The sequence below is a fragment of the Abramis brama genome, assembly GCF_963993115.1.
Source record: "Abramis brama genome assembly, chromosome: 2".
NCBI lineage: Eukaryota > Metazoa > Chordata > Actinopteri > Cypriniformes > Leuciscidae > Abramis > Abramis brama.
This window is the reverse complement of record NC_139964.1, coordinates 59,077,584-59,099,776: the sequence shown is the minus strand read 5'-3', so window position 1 is coordinate 59,099,776 and position 22,193 is coordinate 59,077,584. Positions and strand designations below refer to the sequence as shown.

General features: G+C 36.3%; 1 protein-coding gene across 1 annotated transcript in view; it reads right to left on the bottom strand.

The window, feature by feature from the left end:
* Window positions 1-22,193, bottom strand: part of sdk1b (sidekick cell adhesion molecule 1b) — a gene marked incomplete at its 5' end in the record, with an annotated part of 224,774 nt that overhangs the window by 83,781 nt on the left and 118,800 nt on the right. Inside the window, 2 exons of the mRNA XM_084091359.1 lie at window positions 171-282; window positions 5,549-5,575. Coding sequence (XP_083947485.1) covers window positions 171-282; window positions 5,549-5,575 — 139 coding nt within the window. The remainder of the gene's footprint in view (window positions 1-170; window positions 283-5,548; window positions 5,576-22,193) is intronic.

Below are 22,193 nucleotides of genomic sequence, written 5' to 3'. Positions count from 1 at the left end.
CTGAGTTTGGCTTCATTAAGTTGAAACAAATGCATAACAGAGTCAAAGTCATCAAGTTTTATTGTAAGAAATGTGAAATGACAGATACAATCACAATTTTGACTGATGTAAATGACATCACCACTGTGATGGATAATAAAAAAACAATATAACAATGACAAACATCCCACCTCGCATTAGCGACGCACTCAAAAGTAGCCTCACTCGCACCGGCAACCACTGATGTGTTCTTAGGTGCAATCACTATCACCGGGGCAACCAATTCAGCGGGGGCAATAACGTCTGAGATGGAGAAAGGGAAAAGAATGGTAAAAAAGAGATAGAGAAAGAGAGAGAGAGAGAGAGAGAGAGAGGGCTGATTATTGGCACAATCAATCAGGTTAATAGACTGAGCATCATGGGGGAGATAAGGTTTTGTGATGAGGTGCTAAGTTTTTTTTCTTTCTTTCTTTCTTTCTTCTTTTTATCCTCTCTCTGAATCAATTCGTTCTTTGAAAAATAATACATGCAGAGGAAAGTCAAATGACTATCCATGGCTGACAGATGATAGAGGAGGGAAAGAAAGAGCGGGAGATGGAGAAAGATAGGTGAGTGGCAAAAATGACATGTGATTGCATCATTAAAGGAATAGTTCACCCAAAAATGTAATTTACTCGTCCTCATGTAATTCCGTGCAATTACTATGAATGGGAACTGGAGCTTTCAATCGCAAAAAGAGTTGCACATATGACTCATGTGATGTTTTTCAGAAAATTATTCTATATGAGTCATACATTAAGGGCCCTATTTTAACGATCTGAAACGCAAGTATCAAGCGCGAAACGCAAGTAACTTTGTCGGCGGGTCTTGGGCGCTGTTGCTATTATACCGGCGGGATAAATGACTCTTGCACCTGACGCAAATCTAAAATGGGTTGGTCTGAAGTAGCTTCATTATTCATAGGTGTGGTTTGGGCGTAACGTGAAATAAACCAATCAGAGCGACATCTCACATTCCCTTTAAGAGCAGGCGCGCTTGTTCCATGGCGGATTGCTATTATAACGGCGGATTTGCCAGGCGCACGCCAGGAGCGGTTCACAGCCGAGGAGACCGACGTTCTCGTCAGGGCCGTAAAACACAGAGAAGTGACATTGGGGATGGAGAAACACACCCAAATTAGCTTCGGTTAAACAGGCGTATAAAAATTTGGGTAAATGTGTAAGCTAGATTTATGCCTATTTTTTCACATCTTCATGGACAACAATGATTTCCCTCGTGTGTTAATATTTTTCCTTGTAATAATGTATGGTTTTCTAAAAATGAGAACTGCTGCGTCTGTGTGTAGATGAGATAAGCAAAGTGTATGCGCGTTGTGCACACGCTACATTGATTATGGCCAAGCATGCGCCCTCAAAATAGCATATGAATAACATGCGCAACGCGCCACTGACTTTAGACTAGGTTTTTCCTGGTCAGTGGCGGAATTGTTTTCCAAACCTGCAAAATAGCACCAGGGAACGCTTGCGCCGGAACACGGCTCCTCTTTTCGCTGAACCGCCCCCAGGAGCGCAAGTTTAATTCCCTAATTTACCGACGTGCGTCTGTGGAGGGAAAAGTGCGCGGGTGCCACGCTGTGCGCGGGTGCAAAATAGGAATGATACATTGTACGGTGTACAAAGTCAATTGCGCTGGGTGCAAGATAGGGCCCATACAGTGTATTCCTTGGCACATTCATGAGAGAACTCGTGATATTTGATTCATAAAGTAATCGTTCTATTAGGATCTATCCAATGAATCAGTTGATCCAGTTTATAGAACCAATATGAATTCATGCATGAATCGGTTCCTGAGATAAACTCACTGATTCGGTTGTATCGGCTAAATGGAGGAGGAGATTAATTATGAACATACATTTTGGTCTAGTTGCTCACTTAGAGATATCGCATGGCTTAATGAGACTTTGAATATAGTGTTTGAGTCACAGTTTTATACTTTTATTCTATACAAGTCATGTATGGTGTATTCCTTGGCACATTCATGAGAGAACTTGAGATGGTTGATTTGAACATTCTGTTGACTATAAGTAACTTTGCAAATACATGTCAACTTATTCTAATCCTAACCCTACCAGTCTACTAATACTCTACTAATACTCTAATGAGAGTTATGTATGTGCAATGTTACTTATAGACAACTGATTTTCAATGAATCTGTTGGTTCAGTTCACAGAACCAATTTGAATTCATGCATGAATCGGTTCTTGAGTTCAACTCACTGACTCAGTGATTTGGTCACATTGACTAAATGGAGGAAGAGATTATTTATGAACTTTATGAAGTTTCTCACTTAGAGCTATCGGGGTCATGATACTTGGAATATGGCATTTGAGCCATACAGTTTTATACTTTTATGATACTTTTAAAAGCAGCATAAAATAGTTATTTATACAAGTCATACAGTGTATTCCTTGGCACAGTCATGAGAGAACTCATGATGTTTTATTCATAAGCAAATTGTTCTATTAAGATCTTTTCAATTAATCAGTTGATCCAGTTCACAGAACCTGAATTCATTCATTAATCAGTTCTTTAAGTTCAACTCATTGACTAAATGGAGGAGAAGATTGTCTATAAACTTATATTTGGGCTGTTTCTCACTTAAAGCCATGGCATGGCTTTATAAGAATTGGAATATAGTGTATGAGTCATTCAGTTTGAAACTTTTTATGACACTTTTATGGTACTTTTGTACTTCCTTTTTAATGTTTGGAAACTCGTCTCCATTCATTGTAATTTGATCTTCAAATGTGAAGAAATAAAAGATGGAATGAGTAAATAATGACAGAATTTTCCTTTTATACAAATGATTCCTTTAAGACTCAAAGAGAAAGGTGAGAACATGCACCTCAGATGAAAACCAGCCTACCATGATAGATAAACTGGCACACAGATGCAAACACACACACACACACACACACACACACACACACACACACACACACACACACGCTTTGATCTGATCTTTGATCAGTGACTGGAAAGGTGTAATGCATTCTCACAACCTCCAAACACAGCAGTGATAGATGCTCTAACTTTTGTAATCTCAGAAGGAATGTATGTAATTTATGCATTCATCTCACTGTACCTCATCATTCAAAAAAGATGACAAACAAACCACAAAAAAACCTAGCAGAAATCTGCAAGCAGAAAATGAAATACAGACGATTGGAGCGAGCGAATGGAATTGAACAGGAAAAGTCAATAAGAAGAGGAACAAGATATATAGGAGTGCTACTTCTGAAAAGTCGAATGCTATTTCAGAATCGTAGTTGTGTATGTGCACTCTAAATGTAGCCAGTATGTGTTAAACTATGGCACCTAAGGTTTGGATCTTATTACTTTGCATGAAACCTGATTTGCATAGACTGGCACATTCTAAATTTATATACAGTGCCAAGGACTCAAAGCAAAACATTGATGCATATGGTGTTAAATAGTTTCCAATTTTGTACTACTGATGTATGCAGAATATCAGTGCTTAGAGTGATTTACACATCCTATGCTGGTCCCGGAACAACAATTCTTTCAAACAATCTGTGCACTATGATTTAAGGTAGGGATGCACTGATATTAATATTCTGGCTGATACGATGAGTCGAAAATAATTTTCATGTTATGGTCGATAACTGTCTGTCTGTCTGTCTATCTATCTATCTATCTGGCCACATGGCTTTTGGCTGTATTTATTTAAATATATAAAAAGAAAATGAACAAACTAATTAACCTATTACCTAATTATATGTTTTTACCATATTATGTATTGTTTATTATTTTGTTTTTATTATAATATTTATTTATTTATTTATGCAAAATATGATTTATTTATATAAATGAGGTCATATAAATGAATACATAATGAATAAATTAAATATTTACTACTAATAAACAATTAACCTATTTATTTAAAAATTTTTTTTTATTAAAATTGTATTTATTTATGAATATATAATACTGTATATGGTCAAATAAATAAATAAATAAAGTATTAATTCATTCATTAATATAAGCTAATATAATTTAACAAGTTACAGTAATTTAATAAGTTTATATAATTTATTTATTTGGTTAATATGTAAGTTATTAAAATATTATGGATGGATGGATGGATGGATGGATATAGATAGATGGGGTGTCCACTGAGTGTCCTCTGATTTGAGGGGTTGAGTTAGGGCAATGATCAATTGATAGGAACATTGTTCCGGAACAAACTACCGTACTTGTCTAAATCACACTGTGAATTGCAATATCATGCTGGATGGCAAACAATTAACATAAATACATTAAATATTATCCAACCGAAATAAAGAATCACACCCTAGCTCGCATCCCTCACCACTGCTGACAGAATAATTCTGCGAGTCTATCTATTCTCATATTGTGCTTGGGGAAGTGCTGATTATAGCTGCGTGTTATTTTTCAGAGTGAGCTCAGAAGTATAGTAGCCCGAAGAACGCCGCAAATGAAAAGGAAGATTTGCACTAAGGGGAAAAGACAGTGTCGTGCTTCTGAGGTGATGTTGCTGTCAGCCGCTTATACAGCCTCATGCACTTAAGTCAGAATGGTGTTTGACATGGTGTTGACACCGCGTTGTCTTCCACGGGTTGGTTTTCATCAGGCGCAGAGATTAGTCGCCTTGAGCATATCAAGATGGTTGTAAAACAATGTAGAGCACAGCTACAGGGACACGCAAGAGTCCACACACGAGGACAGGGGTCATTCAGAGAGATCGGACGTAATAATCTTAATCCAGTGTCTACATGAGTAGTGAGTGAGATTACGACATGGAGATATTAAATGTGTCTCTCAGGAGAATCCATTATCTTAAGCCTCTAACAAATCCATCTAAACACAGTACAAGAGAGATTACACACACACAGAGGAAGACAGCATGGGTGAGAGCAGACAGGAAAGGGAAAGCCAGGAAATTATTTTTTCTCAGAATTCTCAACTCTGATTGGTCGATGCACAAATTAACCAGTGTGAAACTATATATCATGCTGTGTGTGTGTGTGTGTGTGTGTGGGGGGGGGGGGGGGGGGGGGTGTTAAGATTTAGGATTTCTTATTTTGCAGGGCTACTTTTAAGTCCCACAGAACCATTTCAAATGATCAGGCAATAATTACTTATACATGTTATTTTGTACTAATATGCATGTAATAAACAGAATGCAAAATAACAGGGTAAGAAAAACGAGAGATTCACTAGACATAAAAGATAAACGTTTGGAATTAAATACATGCATACTGCATATATACTGATAACACGTTTTATTACTTCTCATCGTTGTTCTGCTCAAAATGATTCCGAACATAGCCCGTGTCTCGTCTTCTGGGCAATCAGAAAGGGAAATGCCAAGAGGACAAATGTTCACTTCATAATTCAAAATCTCAAAGCAGATGATCATCTGATGTCATCAGAGCAAGGAGACAGGAGAAGAGGAGATGTGAACGAGAATGAAAGAGAGGACGGGTGAAGATTACAAGCTTTAAGAGTTCATTAGAGTGTCTTACCAAGGGAACCACGATTCTTCTTGTTTACTGCTCATCAGGTCACAGAGAGTAGAGAAAGAGAGAATAAAGAAATCAGAAAAAAAAACATTCCTCTCACCAAAATATCTCATATATCTTCAAACTTTAAGCCCAAAACAACATCAGCTCCACTGTTTTTGGCCCCTCCGTCACACCTACGACATGTAATTAAGGGAATTCGCTGACCCATGACCTGCCCTTAATGGAAGAGCCACACTTATAAACTTCATGCTTTCACTTTAACCAACAAAATGAGCTGCAGAATGTACAAAGAGTAAACACACACACACATAGACAAACAAAGAAATGCATTTTGATCAGTATTTCAAGAGTTTCAAGATTCATCAAATGTAATTGAATTGATATGAAAGTTTCAGATACCAAAAATATTTGTCCTACAATTTTATTTGTCAATAAAATGAGTGTGGGTGGATTAGCTCATTTGAAATTTGATGATAAATATGACAATATATTATGAGTTCACATTGTGATCTTTGACGTTTGTTTAAGTTGTGGGGTCGGTAAGATTTTTAAATGTTTTTAAAATAAGTCTCTTATGCTCACCAAGGCTGCATTTAATTTATCAAAAATCAAGTAAAAACTAAGAATGTGAATTAATAATACAATTTAAAATAACTGTTTTCATTGTACTAACTTTTTTTACTAAATAACTAACGCGATCATCAAACATTTAACAGCATATAAATCAAAACTGCCTAACATTACCAAATAATATGTCAAACTCACAAAGAGGTATAGGACTGTATAAAGTCAGAATTGCGAGATAAAGTCGCAATTGCAGGATAAAAAGTTGCAATTATCTTTTAAAACGTTTTATTCCGTGGCACAAACATGCTTCCATAGTTCTTTCTATAAGAGCATAAGAACATATGTTGTATGTTCAGATACAGAACATTCAAAATATTCTGGGGGCCATGAAAGTTTTGTGAACCTTATCAAAAATGCTGGCACTGGCTGGCAACCATTAAAAAACCCAGGTGGGAAAAGAGTTAAGGTAATGTCTTTCCCGCTCTCTGTCTCTGTTGCTTTCTGTCTCACACCACAAACTCAGCAAATGCTGTGCTTTAATTGGTTATACAGTATATTAGACGGGTGTCGTAGGAGAAGTCACACTGCGAGAATGTGACCCAAAATGTCTGGCACTGCCAAAATGCTAGAAATAGCAAGTGACACAGTACACATTATAAAATAATAACATTCCAGACTAAACAAACTGTGCTACATTGTTTTTCACACGACCTCATTACATGAATCTTTAATCTAGTTTTGTATAGAAATATCTTAACAGTGAGCTCTGGCCTGGTTAGCACACATGCTTCGACAAAATGTGTGTTTTCCAATCCCGTCCCTGAGAGTAAAACAAGTGTCTTGCTCAAGGTCACCACAGTAATTAGGAAGACATCTGAATGATTCTGGGTCCGATTCTGATTGCACTTAACGATTCTGGATCCTTCATGATTCTTTTAGTATGTCTGAAGCAGGTTTATTATAGTTAACTAAGGGCCATTTCCACTGTTTTCTCCTAAAAACTGAAAACTTTTCATGCGTTTTGGCTGTTCATTTACACGACAACTGCGTTTTGTCGGTCTGAAATGCAAGTTTTTAAAAAACGGGTTATTGTCTCTATGTTAACAACAAAACACGAATTTGTGAAACCGCTGGCGTCATGCGTATTACACGTTCATGTATATAGGTGCGTAATGTTTCTTTACAAAGTGAAATCGCCAACTACTGGCCTGGCAGCAGAATACAGCGTTTTTAGTTGTAAACTGAAACAAGAAATGTATAAAAACTACATAGACTTTTAAAAAAATTACAAAGAAATAATAAATAATAATAATAAATAATATAAAATGACAAAAACAAACAAAATTGCTACAACTTTACATTTAAAATGAAACTATTTGGATTTAAATTAGACCAATCAACCTTTTTATGTAACTGACTTTTTGAAAAAAATGATGACCCCTCTTGAAGAAAAAAATGAGATGACTAACTTGTTTGCTGGTCTGAGGAAATCATGTGGGTTTGAAATGACCCAAAGGTATATGTTGAGAGAATTTTCATTTTTGGGGGGCAAAGTATTCTTTTATGACAACAAACCACGTATATTGTTTGCAAAAATTGTTCTGAAAAAAAGAATGCATCTGTTTAGTCACAATACAAGATTAAAAACCGCAAATGATCATAACAGATTAATTCGTTAACACTGTAAATGGGTTCTCTGCATTGGAAGAAATTATTCCCAGCAGTCTGCTGGTTTATACTGCACATTTTTGTCAAATGTATGAGATCATATAAAATGCATACAAAAATGTGCACATTGTGTTTGTGATTGCATACACACACACACAATCAATTTCTGCACTCCAATCGGTTATTCATTAGACGAGTGTCGTAGGAGGAATGTGAACCAAATTCTATAACGTTGCCAGATAAGATTCATCGCAAAGACAATTTATCAGCCAGTTATGTGATCCAAGACAACAGATTTTGCCTTAAGACGAAATAAATCTTACACAACTTGCACATTTTGTCTTAGGCAACAAAATAGCGTGGAAAATTCAACTCGGCTTTAAGCAAAAGTTTGCTCTCATTAATGCACAGGAGAAACAGCTGAGATATTAAAGAAATCTCATTTGTGATCTTTCTCTCGTTCCTTCTCCCACCCATATTCTCCTGAAAACTTTACAAACACGAACAAGGGTGAAGAACAAAGTGAGTGATGAAGTTTCAGGGAGGAAGACGATGTGCCGGGGCAAATGAAGAGCAGAGGAGAGAGAAGAAAGGACACGAGAAACAGCGGATGAAAGGAAAAGAACAGGATAAGCATGAGGGAGGAAGTGAGAATGAGAGACAAGTCATGAAAGATTTACATCATCAGGAACTGACAGAGGAACACCAGCAGCATCAGATACATAAGAGAGAGAGAGAGAGAGAGAGAGAGAGAGAGAGAGAGAGAGAGAGAGAGAGAGAGAGAGAGAGAGAGAGAGAGAGAGAGAGAGAGATAAAGGAATGGATAATTCAAACACAATCCCATGTTCATGCATGAGCAGAAGCCACACACATGCATATGACTATAATATTTGGACTGGAGGCGCATGTTATTCTGATCATCTGTCACTCTTAATATCTGGATCTGTAATTGAACAGGAGAAGATAAAACGCCATGAAATAAACAGATGAACCCCTCTTCCTCACTCAATGTGCATTCCTACCTCTGTCAAAGAACTCAGATATCACTTCATGAATATCTAAATGAATTTGGAGCAGCAAGGGTAAACATGATTATCTTTTCATTCATAATGGAAGGGTTAAAACATCTGATATCTGATTGTACTTGCTGTTCTTGATTTGGATTGCACTTAAAGGGATAGTTTGCCCAAAATGTTTGAAAAATTCCATCATTTTCTCACCCTAATGTCATTCCAACCTGTACGGCTTACTTTCTTCCTGGAGCTCAAAAGAAGATATTTTGGGGAGGAAAAAATGCCTTAGTGTTTTTGGTACATACAATGAAAGTTCAAAGTAGTTTGGACCCCAAAATTCTTCAAACGATCTTCTTTTGTGTTCAACAGAAGACACAAAGTCATACAGGTTACAGACAAAGTCATACATTCACAGACATGCTGCTTCTGCGCATGTAACATGCATGAATTAACCCTTTGTAGCAGATCTATACAGGTGGAGCTGGGGAAGGTGGAGGGTTTATGGAAGCGCGCTGCAAACTGCAAACAGCAACACTACTAGTATTTGAATGTTGAGCCGCAGCTCATTGGCTGCTTATGACACAGCAACCAATCAGCTGTGCCATGTAGATAATGATGTGATCGCTCCCAAATGAGTTAAGGACCTATCAGCCTGCGCCATCAAGAGTTTCATGCCAGAACTAGGTAATTATTCAGTAAGAATGCATTAAATGTATCAAAAGTGACAGTAAAGATATTTATAATGTTATAAAAAAATATATTTATTATTAAAAGCTGTTTTGTACTTTCTATTCATCAAACAATCCTGTCAAAAAAAAAAATCCACAATTTCCAAAAAAATATTAAGCAGCACAAATGAAAGCTTTAGCGTAAGTTCTGGCAGGAAGACTCAATTGTTACGTCACTTATTACCTTCTCATCTATCCAATCATGTTCTAATACTTGTATAAAAGATCGGTATTTACACATGTCTGAGTTCGCAGATGCTGACACAAACAATTACCTCCATCCTCCCCACCACCACCAGGATGGTCCCTTCCCATACTTCCCGGGGGGTCGGCTGCACCCCTGCCTTCATCTTCAGGCACGAAATGCAGATTCCGCTACCCTCAGATTGCGCGCTATGGACAAAATTTTGGCTATGCCAAATAACTCTATAAATATTTGCTTGCTGGGCTGTTAATAAATACATTACAATACAATACAATGCTTTTGTTACATCATTTTATCTCCCGAGTCTTTCTGGTAGAAGTACAGTTTTCTGTTCGATTGACTGAGGTATTGAAAGAGAACGATGCTGAGATTGTGCTGTGAATGAAGCTTGTAAGACAGAGATAAAGTGAGTGGAAACAGGACAAAACAGAAATTACAAAGGGATCTCTATCCTTTCTCCTTTGCACACCAGCACCTATTGACCCTCTCCAGCTCCAGTGTCAATCACCTTAATGAACAAGAAAGCGAGGTAAAAAGAGGCCAAGTGAGAAAGAGAGGGATGTCCACTCCATAGGTGTAATTCCCTGCAATTTTTCCCACTTACCCTCACAAAATAGCAGAGCTGCCTCTTGCTTTTGTCAGGTAATTCACACACTTAGAGTCAATCCAGTTTATTCTTCCAGTCCATAGCAGGCAAGGGTGAGGAAAATAAGTCTAAAAGCCAGAGATACTTATTTTTGCAGTCTTCCTGGTGTCTGGATGAATTCATAAGAGCTGGATTTCACCATTTCCCTTGAGAGTACTTACAGACTTAGCTATTAATATACTTTCAGGGCTCATTTTAATCAAACGTATCTTCCTGTTCTGCCGGCAGAGATCTTTTGATCATGCCAAGAATGCAGGAGGAACGCTGGTTAATTAAGAAGTATGACCCAAAAGAACTTCACAGATCACCTTTGAACACTGTCAGTGAATGGCAAATCGCTCGATCAGGAAAAACTTGAAAAATCTTCACCTAGAAGTTTCGGTCCTTTCGGTATATCAATTTGAGTCTAGAATAATAAAATTATGTTTTTCTAGTTTAGTTTTGGGTTTTGCAACCATTTTGTACGATGAATCTCATTCAAAAGGCTTGTGAAACCATTCGATTTTTAATCACTTAAACTTAATCACTTAAACTATACCTATCACAAATGATTCACTGAAATTTGTTATCCTTGTGTTTCATGAATAAGCTGCAAATGTCAACTACACCACAAAACGAGACATTTTGTCATGGTTTTGCTTTCTTTTTCATCTTGTTGAGCTTAGTAGCCCCTCCCACAGTGAAATCCTGTAGGTCAAAATTTCTGTTCTACATTACCATATACTGTATGCATAATAAAGTTCTGATGTACATTCGATTTTCTGATTTTCAAATGTATAAAAAAGTATGTCTTTTTATAGTTTTTGAAATATCAAACCATTTTGCACAATCAGCCTTATTCATACTGTTTGTAAGACCTTGTTCATAAAAGCCCCGCCAAAAGTACAATCTCATTGGTCCAAAATCCCGCTCCACATATTAAATATCTTACAAGTTCCGATAGGCTGCGATTTAGTCATTTTGTGCAACGTGTTTGCTTTCTGTGAGCACAGAATAATTACTTGGAAACAGCGCAAGTCTTTTTGAAGGTATAATACTATACAATCCATAATAAGGATAATAAGGATCTTAACAGCAATTAGGTCCAAAATCCCAACTACTATACACTCCATGGTTCTGAATTGGCATGGATATGATCTCAAGTCCCGTGTGTCTGAGTGTGTGATCAGTTTAGTCATCTTTTTAGGAGTACCTATTGGCCAGTTATTTTAGTCACAGCATGTCTGGTCATGTTTAATGGTCTTCATATTTGTCCCAAAATATGGTTTAAGCCTGCATCTAGTTTTCAAGAGTTCATTTTCATCACTAATAAATTGTGATTTTACCACAGGTCACTAATTAAAATTTTTTAACATAAAGGACCTTTATTAGTATCGAGTGAACCAGTTTGCACATCTGAAAGTTATACAGTATGAGCAGCGCTTGTATATCTGACCTCTTAACGTGCATGTTAAGTGACGTGTAACGGCATTAATTAATTAAAAGTGTCAAAGTCATCCAGCCACAGCGGACCGAATTAAAGAGGTGACTCTCTGAGGGCTCTCAATATCACTGAGTCATACCACAGATCTACCTTCAGAAACTCGACGTGTTCAAACAGTCCTCCAGTCAAACTCATTACAGCTGTAAGTATATCCGTGAAGGTTAGAGTGTGATCTGAGATCTGAAGATACCTCAACATCTCTGAGCTGTTTAAAGTTGTGTGGTTAAACTCGGGTAATTGGGTCATGAGGTCTGTGTAAACAACAGTTGAGAGTTGTTAAAGTTATAAACAACAGCAGGGGCTTTAAGAGTTGTGCTCATTTGAGGATTCATTTAATAGTTCACTCAATGTTTATTCCTTTGTGCATTCATTAACTCTTTGGCACGTACGATCACGCCAGTGTGATTAGAACATTCAGTGCATCACACAGACTATATAAATTGACAACGTGTTTTATTCATATCAGGTACACATTGTGTAGGTATTAGATATCTATAAAATCGACGTGTTCTAAATCCGACAGATCCGATTCTCTGAATTGCGGTGCAAACTAACATGGCAGCGCCCACGTGTTATAGATCACCTAACATGATCATTATAAAGGTTTATAATGATAATAATAAGGTGATTTGTTCACTGTAAAAAAAAGTTGCTGCCTTAAATATTTAAGTAAAACTGAGGGTTTTTTTTAAACTGAGTTTTGTATAACTTATATAAAATCCCCCTGTAGTCAATAATTGTATCACTTAAAATTAATCTTTGATCACCAAAATGACATATTTAAAAAAAAAATCTGTGAATTTTTTTTTTTGTCATGCCTTAAAATAACTTGAATGTAACTCTACACCCTTGGCTCATTTAGTATACGCTGTTCTATGAATATGCAAATTAGCCCCGCCTCCACTCACTCGCGCCAGCTCAGAAATCCACTCGTTAACGATCACACGTTGACGTGATTGGTTACAGGGTAGTTTGTGACGTCAGAAACACCAGTGATTTCAATCCGCATTTTTGAGACTGTCTTTGGTTCACTGGAGTTTTAAGGAGAAAATACTCAACAATGGTGTTGACTTATGAATTTGCACATGGTTTGTCTTAAAGCATATTAAAAACACCACATAGACATATAAACAACATTAAAAGCTTGATTTTCACCACAGGGGGACTTGAACTTATTTTGTTGAGTTAAATCAATGTAAAAACTTACTGATCATTTAATTTTTTTTTACAGTAATTAAAATTATAATTTTTTCTAAAATAACGGTCTCCTTAAACTTACTCTGGGGGGTCAGCTAGAATATTTTAAACTTATGTGTGAAAGGGTTAATTTTACGTACACACTCACTTATTCACTCACTCCACTTCAATTGATTATTTACTTATTCACTCACTTCATTCATTCAGCCCTTGTGGAATGATTTCTGGAGGATCATGTGACACTGAAGACTGGAGCAATGATGCTGAGAAGTTAACAGGAATAAATGACGCTTTAAAAATTAGTCAAATAGAAAACGGTCTTTTTGAATGGCAATCATATTTCACAATATTACGTTTTTTCTTTTCTTTTTTCAATCAAATAAATGCAGACTTGGAAACTTATATTTAAAAAACATTAAAAAACTGAGCCCAAACTTTTGAACGGTGTCCTCATGTATATTGTTGAACGTGGATTAGAGAGGCTCAGGATGCTGCTGCTATGAAGCACACTGACAAACATGAATTAATCCAGTTTACTGTCTAGCTGCAGGAGTGACTCATAGGCAGCTTGACTCAGGGACATGTCAAGTTAGACACATTCAAATAAAAGCTTTCTGGTGTAAAACCACATCATAATGGGAGGAAAAATAAATAAAAACAAACAATGTGATGCAAATACTACTCTAAACTCTCTCACACACGCACATACATATTGAAGACCTTCAGGGCTGAGGCCCAATGGAGTTTTAACATGGGGGATAAATTGCCTCAGACTTGACACTCAATGTAGCCTGGGTTTCCCAGCGCGATTTTATACACTCAATGTGGGGTAAATCCAGATAACGATTCAAAGTAAATTTTGTTAAAGTCCCCCTGTGGTGGAAATCAAGCGTTTAATGTTGTTTTTATGACTATGTGGTGCTTTAAATATGCTTTAAGACAAACCATGTACAAAGGCATAAGTCAAAACAATTGCTGAGTATTTTCTCCTCAAAACTGCATTGAACCAAAGATGAGTTTTAAGGGACACAATTATTGACTACAGGGGGACTTTAACTTCTAGCTGCACACTAACATACAGATGGCATCAAAGTTAAAAGCATGGACTAAAAAACACAAATGTCCAATTTAAACCTTTCCTAAAGCAAGAAATAAGACTTTCTCTCCCACATATAACTTGCGGTATTCCTCCTTTTTTGGAGTTACTTGTTATTTAACAGACACTTTTTAATGGAAAAGTTCAGAGTAACTGCATGAGTTGCCCTGAAGCAATGGATTTAAATGAGACACAACGATAACAAAATCCATCAGAAGTCCATATTCTTAAACAACACTCCCATGAAGAAGATCCTGAACACAGCACACTCTTTTATGTCTTTATTTCACTGCGGTCGAGTACTATCAAGTTTTAAAGGGAGATATAATGGAAAAAAAAGTTGTTCTCTTGCACTTTGGCAATAAAAGAAGTATATTACATACTAAAGAAAAAGTGATCTTCACCAGTATATATGTGTAATCCATAAAATTTGTGTCACACAAAACTAACATAAGTAACATTAAGAGTAAAGTGTTGTTATTGTTAAAACTAAACATGAAAAATTACAGAGTGCAGAGCTGTTGCCTTTGTATAACATCCTAAATCAGTCACTTATCAGATTCCATTTCGGTTCACTTAAGGCCCCGATATACTCATGGCAAAGTTATGTTCTTCATAAAAAAAAGTTGGAAATACCTTTGCAGCAATTTACTGTAGGCGAACATCCGAGAGCTGCGTTTAGATGAGTATGTAAATAAGTGCTGCACGCTTTCCTCTCAATAACAAAATAAACACATAACAAAAATGACAGCGGTGAGAAATGTCAGCAGTTAAGAAAGCATCTGATCATAGCGATGTGGATATGTTTGCACAAGCTCTGCAATTCACACCTACAGTAAATTGTCACGTTTATTTATATAGCATTTCATCCAATATATCGCTTTAAAGCTCCATAGGGTTAAAGCATCTTAGGGTGCTGCTATACGGTTGCTAAGAGACTAAGGGTGGTTGCTAGAGTGTTGCTATGCTCGGTTTCTTTAACTTAGGTTTAAAGCTCTTTAAAGGTGTTTTTACTTGTGTCTGACATCAATGGACTGAACAGAAGAAATTAAAGACAGGGTAGGTGATTTGTTCCAGACACATTTTTTGTTTTGCTGGTTGAAAGTCTCTTCACATCCTGATAGCAAAGTGGTCTAAATATATTAATATGTATATACCTCGTCTGTTGAAGACGTAGGACCATAAAATGCTCATCCAATCAATACAATGTCCTACCTGCCTGTCAGCGTATGCATTTCCATACCTCTGCGCACCTGCTCATGCAGACGTTACATCAGTCATCAGCGCATTTCATGATATACAGAGTTAGACACACGTCAGTCAGCAAGCACTGCGAAACAGCCAACATTTACAGTTCCTCCTGAACCAAAACAACAAGCTTTTGCCATCACGCCATAACTACTGTAATTTGGAAGAGGTGGAAACCTGTGACGTTATACTCGGAGCGGTTCGTGACTCGAATTTATGCCTTTCAGTGGCAACACTATCAACGGTGAAATGAATCTGCAGCAGTCAGGTGGTACAGGTCAGTGCTCTTTAAGTTGTTTCTGTTCACTATTATTGTAATGTTATGTGCTTTGAGATATGAGGTAGTTTAACCGTCTCTCATGACGCTTTTGTTTGCTCCCTGCTGTACGCGTTGTGTTTTTAAGGAGGCGTGGCTTTGGAGACGCTCTGAAGGGAGGGTGGGATCTAATGCTTTCAAAGCTTGCTCGCTACTGCTAGCCTCTGAAGATTCCCTTCCCTACCTTTAACCAGAGAAGATTTTCATGTCAAAGAAGGCGGAGCCTCAGAGCACACCTTCCAATTACGCAATCGCCACCTATGGTAGTTTAAAGGTGTTTAGCAATCGTTTCCGGAAAGTTCGCTTTGGAAAGTTGTTTCGAACTCCTGAAATGAAATCCAAAGAACTTTGTTTTGGCCTTATTTTGTTCGAAACGACATCAAACCAGTTTGTTCTTCGATTTTGCCTAAAGTATGTTAGGGACTTTAGAAGACAGCATACAACAAAGCAGCCCAGTATGTTATATAGCAGAGCTAGTATGTCTACAGTGGAAATTACAACAATTGTATCACTCAGGCCCATAAACATACACTTACAACCTCTACGATATGAACAGAGAAAAAGACACAAACGTCTTTAGTGGACGGTAAAGAGGGAGGAAGCGACCTTTCAGTAAACTACTCAGACAATAACGAGTCTCTCTCTGTCCCTCCTCCCTCTCTTTCTTTCTTTATCTCTAATGATTTGGTTAATTCTCTTGAAGGAGACTTTGGCTCATGTTGTGCGAGTCAGCTGCCATTGTGAGATAAAAATTTGGCCTGCGTGTTCTAACTGGCAAAGACAAGACCCCGCTGAGGTCACACACAAACACACGGACAGACACACACACACACACACCCGAACACAGCCTTGTGCATGTAATTAAATATGAAGGGGAAAATCCTTCATGTTAAAACAAGGTGAGTAAATGTCTTTAAAGATGACGACAAATGTAGACAAAGAGGAAGGGAGTGGAAAGCATATTCTACTTCCACTACTAAATTTATCTCAGAATCAACTTAAGTCAGTATTTCCATCTGCTAAGAAGGAATTCAGAACAAGATTTTGGAATCTGAAATGTAATGAACCTTATTATAAGTTGGAAAACAAATAACAATCTACAACAGACAAATTGAGAGAAAACTTTCCAGTGAAGCCTTTTTGAGGAGGGAGGTTGTTTAAAAGTGACTGTGATAGATACTGACATACAGTAGATCTCCTGAAGAGAAATGACAGAATGAATGTCTTTTAAACTTCACCTTCTAAAGCAACAGCAAAGTCAAATCTAGAATATCCTGACAAACACTCGAAGGCAGGCTGACAACAAAGATGCAATACACTGAAATAGCTAACAAAATACTTGAAGAGAACCAACTATATAACCACTTTCTAGGAGGTCTGTATAAAGACTTATAAACATATTCATAGTGCCTCATAAAACATAATATAGTCCATTATATGCATGATTTAACTCAAGAAAATTGGTGCTAATTGTGTATTTAATGCATACTCATAAAAATATGGAAGTACTATAATGTATTATAACTGGATAAAATAATATACTAGAACATATAACAGATTAAAAGGTGAATTAAAATACATTGCAAAAGCATGATAATGCATCAAAGATGTATTATATACAAATGTAGTGTATACAGTGGGGACTAAAAGTCTGAGACTGCAATGAAAATCTGGGATTTATTTCATTTAAACCTGCACCTAAATAAGTTCTGGGATTTTGAAAATGTTAAAGACAATTAGAAGTTACGATATAAACGAAGAAATAGTTACGATTTTGCACTATCATAGGTCACTGATCAAATTGACCATGTTTAAACTTCTTTGTAAAGGTCAGAAGTTTTCATATCATGCTGGATAAAACGGATAATAAGGCTTGCACAAACTAGCAAACTATTGCAAATTAGATAATCAGCAGCATACTAATTTGTTAATATGAAAAGAATGCAAAATAAGAGCATTTGTGATTTTATACAAGGAATTTAATTATTAATTATATTGACTTTATGGTTTTTGATTACGGAATCAGCAAAAATAAATAAAACATTTTTCCTTTAGAGACGTGTTTATGTGCACAGATTTGACTTGAGCGTTCATGCATGATCATTAACAACATAAAGCTTTGCTGTCTGCTTCTGATGTTATTATACTTCATCATAACTCCTACTGTTCCATAACACCATCACCCATCACTCACAATCACAGCAGGACTGTGTTTCATCAGATCATTCTATTTGATTTGATTTGATTGAAACAGAAAAGCAGGACAGTATTAAACTTACAGATTAATCAAATATATATTTAAAAAAACGGTGACTGAAGCAATATCAAACACCAGATCCAGAGATGGTTGGACAAATAACTGTTGGCTGTAAATCTCATCTAAAGATTAATGAGCATGTAATTTTCCAGATGTGTTAATCCTGAGCTGGATATGTTTTAATCTTGAGGATTAGATGTTTGGGACAATGATAAACTTGACTGGATTACAGTCTTCACATTTAGTGGCAGTGTTTGAAAGGTTTTGCTGATTAAGGATGAAATTTGCAATATTTCCAGAGAAATAACATAACACACTGAGGCAAATTCAGTAATTCACTACTGTCTTTTTTCCCTTTACTTTTTTTAAGAAATCAATACTTTATTCCATAAGGGCACAATAATGAATAAAAAAGTGTCAGCAATGTTAATAAAGTTTTTATTTTTTTATTTTTTTATGTCTTTGAACCTTATTAAGCATTACACCTGTTTTCAACATTGAAAACAAAAAATAGTTTTTCTTTAACCTTCTAGTGCTGTTTTGTCATTTTCGACCGAAAAATGTTACGTTTCGTTTTTTAGATGTTTTTACTTCATCGAAATGGTACGAAACTTGGAAACTTGGTTTTGGAATTTGCAGTGTGAACATGAAAAAAAAAAAAACCCACACTATTATTCGCAGTCAAAAATGACCACAGAAGAAATAAATGGGAGACAAATTTAATCTATTGGAAACGTTAGGTACTGCGCACATACAAAATCTTACTGAAATCTAATTTTTTGAGATATCAACCTAAAATTTTATAACTTTTTTCACTTCAGCAATAATCAGCCATGAGTCGTCTTTAAATAGAGACCAAACTTAAGTCTGTACTACAAAGCATTGAAGATTTATGACAGTTTAAGTTGGAAATTTAATTGTTCAAAAAGTGAATAAATGGATTATAAGTACTGCATAAATATAATTTAGTACCATAAATCCCCATCGAACCACTTATCAAACTAAAATATTGTACAATACTTTCATTGAAAAAAAATAATTAAAAAAAATCTGTCATTTTTGGCTGACTCGCGAATAGTAGCCTAGAGGGTTAAGCACAAAATCAAGAAACATTTTTTTTTAGAATGATTACAATGATTTCTGAACAATCATGTGACACTGAGAATTAAAATAATGGCTGCTGAAAATTGAGCTTTGCCATCGTAAATTACATTTTTAAACATTAAAATAGAAAACAGGAGAACAATTATTGACTACCTTCAGACAATAAAAACTGAAACTGAAAAACAACAAAATACTGATGAATTAATTTTGTTGAGTGTACACAATAAAACAATAACTCTCACATTTGATTTTGATTTGACTCTCAAATGTGATAGTCACTATAAAATTACATTGTCTAAGTGGCCAAGATGTCAAAACATTCAGAAAAAGGAAGGGACAGAGACAAAGAAAGATAGAAAGCTACTAGTCATATCTCTAGAGACAAGAAGAGGCAGGAACAGAGATTCTGTGAGACAATTAAAAATGCATATGACACCAGGGACAAGAGTCTGATGGGTTTAGTTTTAAACCATGCATAATCAACATCTGGCACGCAAGCACTGGCAAACAATGTAAACAGAAAGAAAAAAAGACAAGAAAGAGACTGTCAAAATACTTCTAGATGTTAAAGTGTGTGCTCTCATTGACAATAATCTCATATTAGTTATTCAGCCACCCACAGACCACAAAAACCAGATAAACCGGCTCTAAACCACATACACCACCACCAACTGATCCAGTGCAGTAAGTTTCATTTAAACATTGGTGGGACATGTCTCAAAATATTAATGTTGACATTTGCTTGTAATGCGAGCATGGTGTGGTGTAGTGTCAGTTAATATGAAAAACAGTATCTAATATTCAGATACAAAGCACAGATGCTATTTCAGATGCTAATATTCAACTAGGCAAGTTTACACTAGATAGGCAACAGGCAAGTTAGACTTACAACTAGGCAAGTTTACACTAGATACACGGTTGGACAATTAAACTGAAACACTGACCCATATATAGTAGAATGTTTCACACCTACATACAGTATGTGTACATAAAATATTGCAATCCACACAAAATAATGGGAGATATATCAGAGTTCAAAAGACGATGAATTGTTGGTACGCATTTCGCTGGCTCATCTGTGACCAGGACAGCAAGTCTTTCTGGTGTATCAGGTTAATGTTGGCATACCACCACATAAGACGAACCAAATCCAACTGTCAATAATAAGATTCAATATTCATGGTCAGGCTGCTACAGCCAAACCTTTGGTCACTCATGCCAATGGCAAATGTCCGGTTTCAATGGTGCCAACAGTAAATCTTGGGATTTGGACAATGTGAAAGACGGATTGTTCTCTGATGAGTCCATCTTCTTTTCCACATTCGGGAGAGTTACGGTGTGCTGAGGCCTAACACCCAGACTGGTGCTGCCCAGAGTGAAACACGGGGGTGGATCAGTGATGGTTTGGGCTGCAATATCATAGACACACTAACTGTGCTAGATGAGCTGCCAAGGACTATCAAACCATTCTGGAGGACCATGTGCACATAACGGTTCAAAAATTGTATCCTGAAGGTGGTGCCGTGTATCAGGATGATAATGCATTCATATACTCAGCAAGACTTGTGACAGAATGGCTTGATGAATATCTTCCATGGCCTGAACAGTCACCAGATATGAATATTATTGGGGCACTTTGGGGTGTTTTGGAGGAGCAAGTCAGAAAACGTTTTCCTCCCCCAGCATCACGTAGTAACCTGGCCACTGTTCTGGAAGAGGAATAGCTCAAAATCCCTCCGGCAACAGTGCAGGACATGTATCTGTCATTCCTAAGATGAATTGATGCTGTATTGGAAGCAAAAAGAGGTCCTACACCATACTAATAAATTATTGTGGTCTAAAACCAGGTGTTTCAGTTTCATTGTCCAACCCCTGCATATTTTCATACATGTCTATTAGAGTGCAAGGATTTGGTATGGGGGGGGGGGGAGTAAGCATCAAGCCATGTCAGTAAATGATAGAGAAACTTTATCTGAGAAAGTTTGTAATGGCAACTTTATAAATTAAATCCAGATGGGACTAATAATAAATAGTCATTTTAAATTGTACATAGTAAAAAAAAAAAAAGTAATAGTAATTTACCAACGTTAAAGAAGTATCAAATTTTGAAATCAAACAGAACAGAATAAAATGTTATAATATCAAATTAGGTAAACCTGTCAACTGTGTTAAACAAATTTAATCCAATTTATTATAAATACAGTGAGATCAACCCTTGAATTCAATTCATTTAAAATTCTCTAAGGTTCATACAATGTTTAAATGCCATCAGTAGCTGATGTTGTTGCTATTTAAACGGGCGGACATGTATGCATGCTAAAACCACAATTTATCTACAGATACATACGCATATTAATGAGATACTACTCTTTCTCTCTCTGTCTTTCTCTCTCCAGATGTCATCATCTGGTTTCCATCCTCTGGTCCAGATGGATGCTTACCCTCTCTTCCTACTCAGCCTCTCACAACCACTGACAAAATGCAGAGAGATGAGTCACACACAAAACCACTCTTATACTCGCAGAAGACAGTGAGAGCTGCTGAAAAAGTCAAATAAAGTGACATGCTAGCCTCCATTTCCATGGTTACATAGATTCGGTTGTGTTTACAGTGACACTATGAAAGGTGTGCGTGTGAGTTATATGATAGGCTAAACTTCAAGGTTCGGCTTTTTAACATCCTTACTTTATGATGCCATCTCTCTTTGATCCAGTAATGTCTCAAAATATTAATATTAATGTTGATGCTTGTAATGTGAGCATGTTGTGATATAGTTATGTTAATATCAAAAGCAGTATCTTTGTGCTAATATATACTGTATTTACACACACACACACACACACACACACACACACACACACACACTACTGTTAGGATCATTAAGATAAAAAAAAAGGTTTTTGAATATTGTTCAAAACAATGCTTTCTTTTTTTTCTGAATATATTTGATCAAAATAAAGTAAAATACTGTGAAATATTACAATAAAACTGGTACATATTTTAATTGTAATTTATTCCTTTGATGGCAAAGCTGATTTTTCAGCATAATTAATCAGAAATTATTCTAATATGCAGATTTTGTGTTTAAGTAACATTTCTTATTATTATCAATGTTGA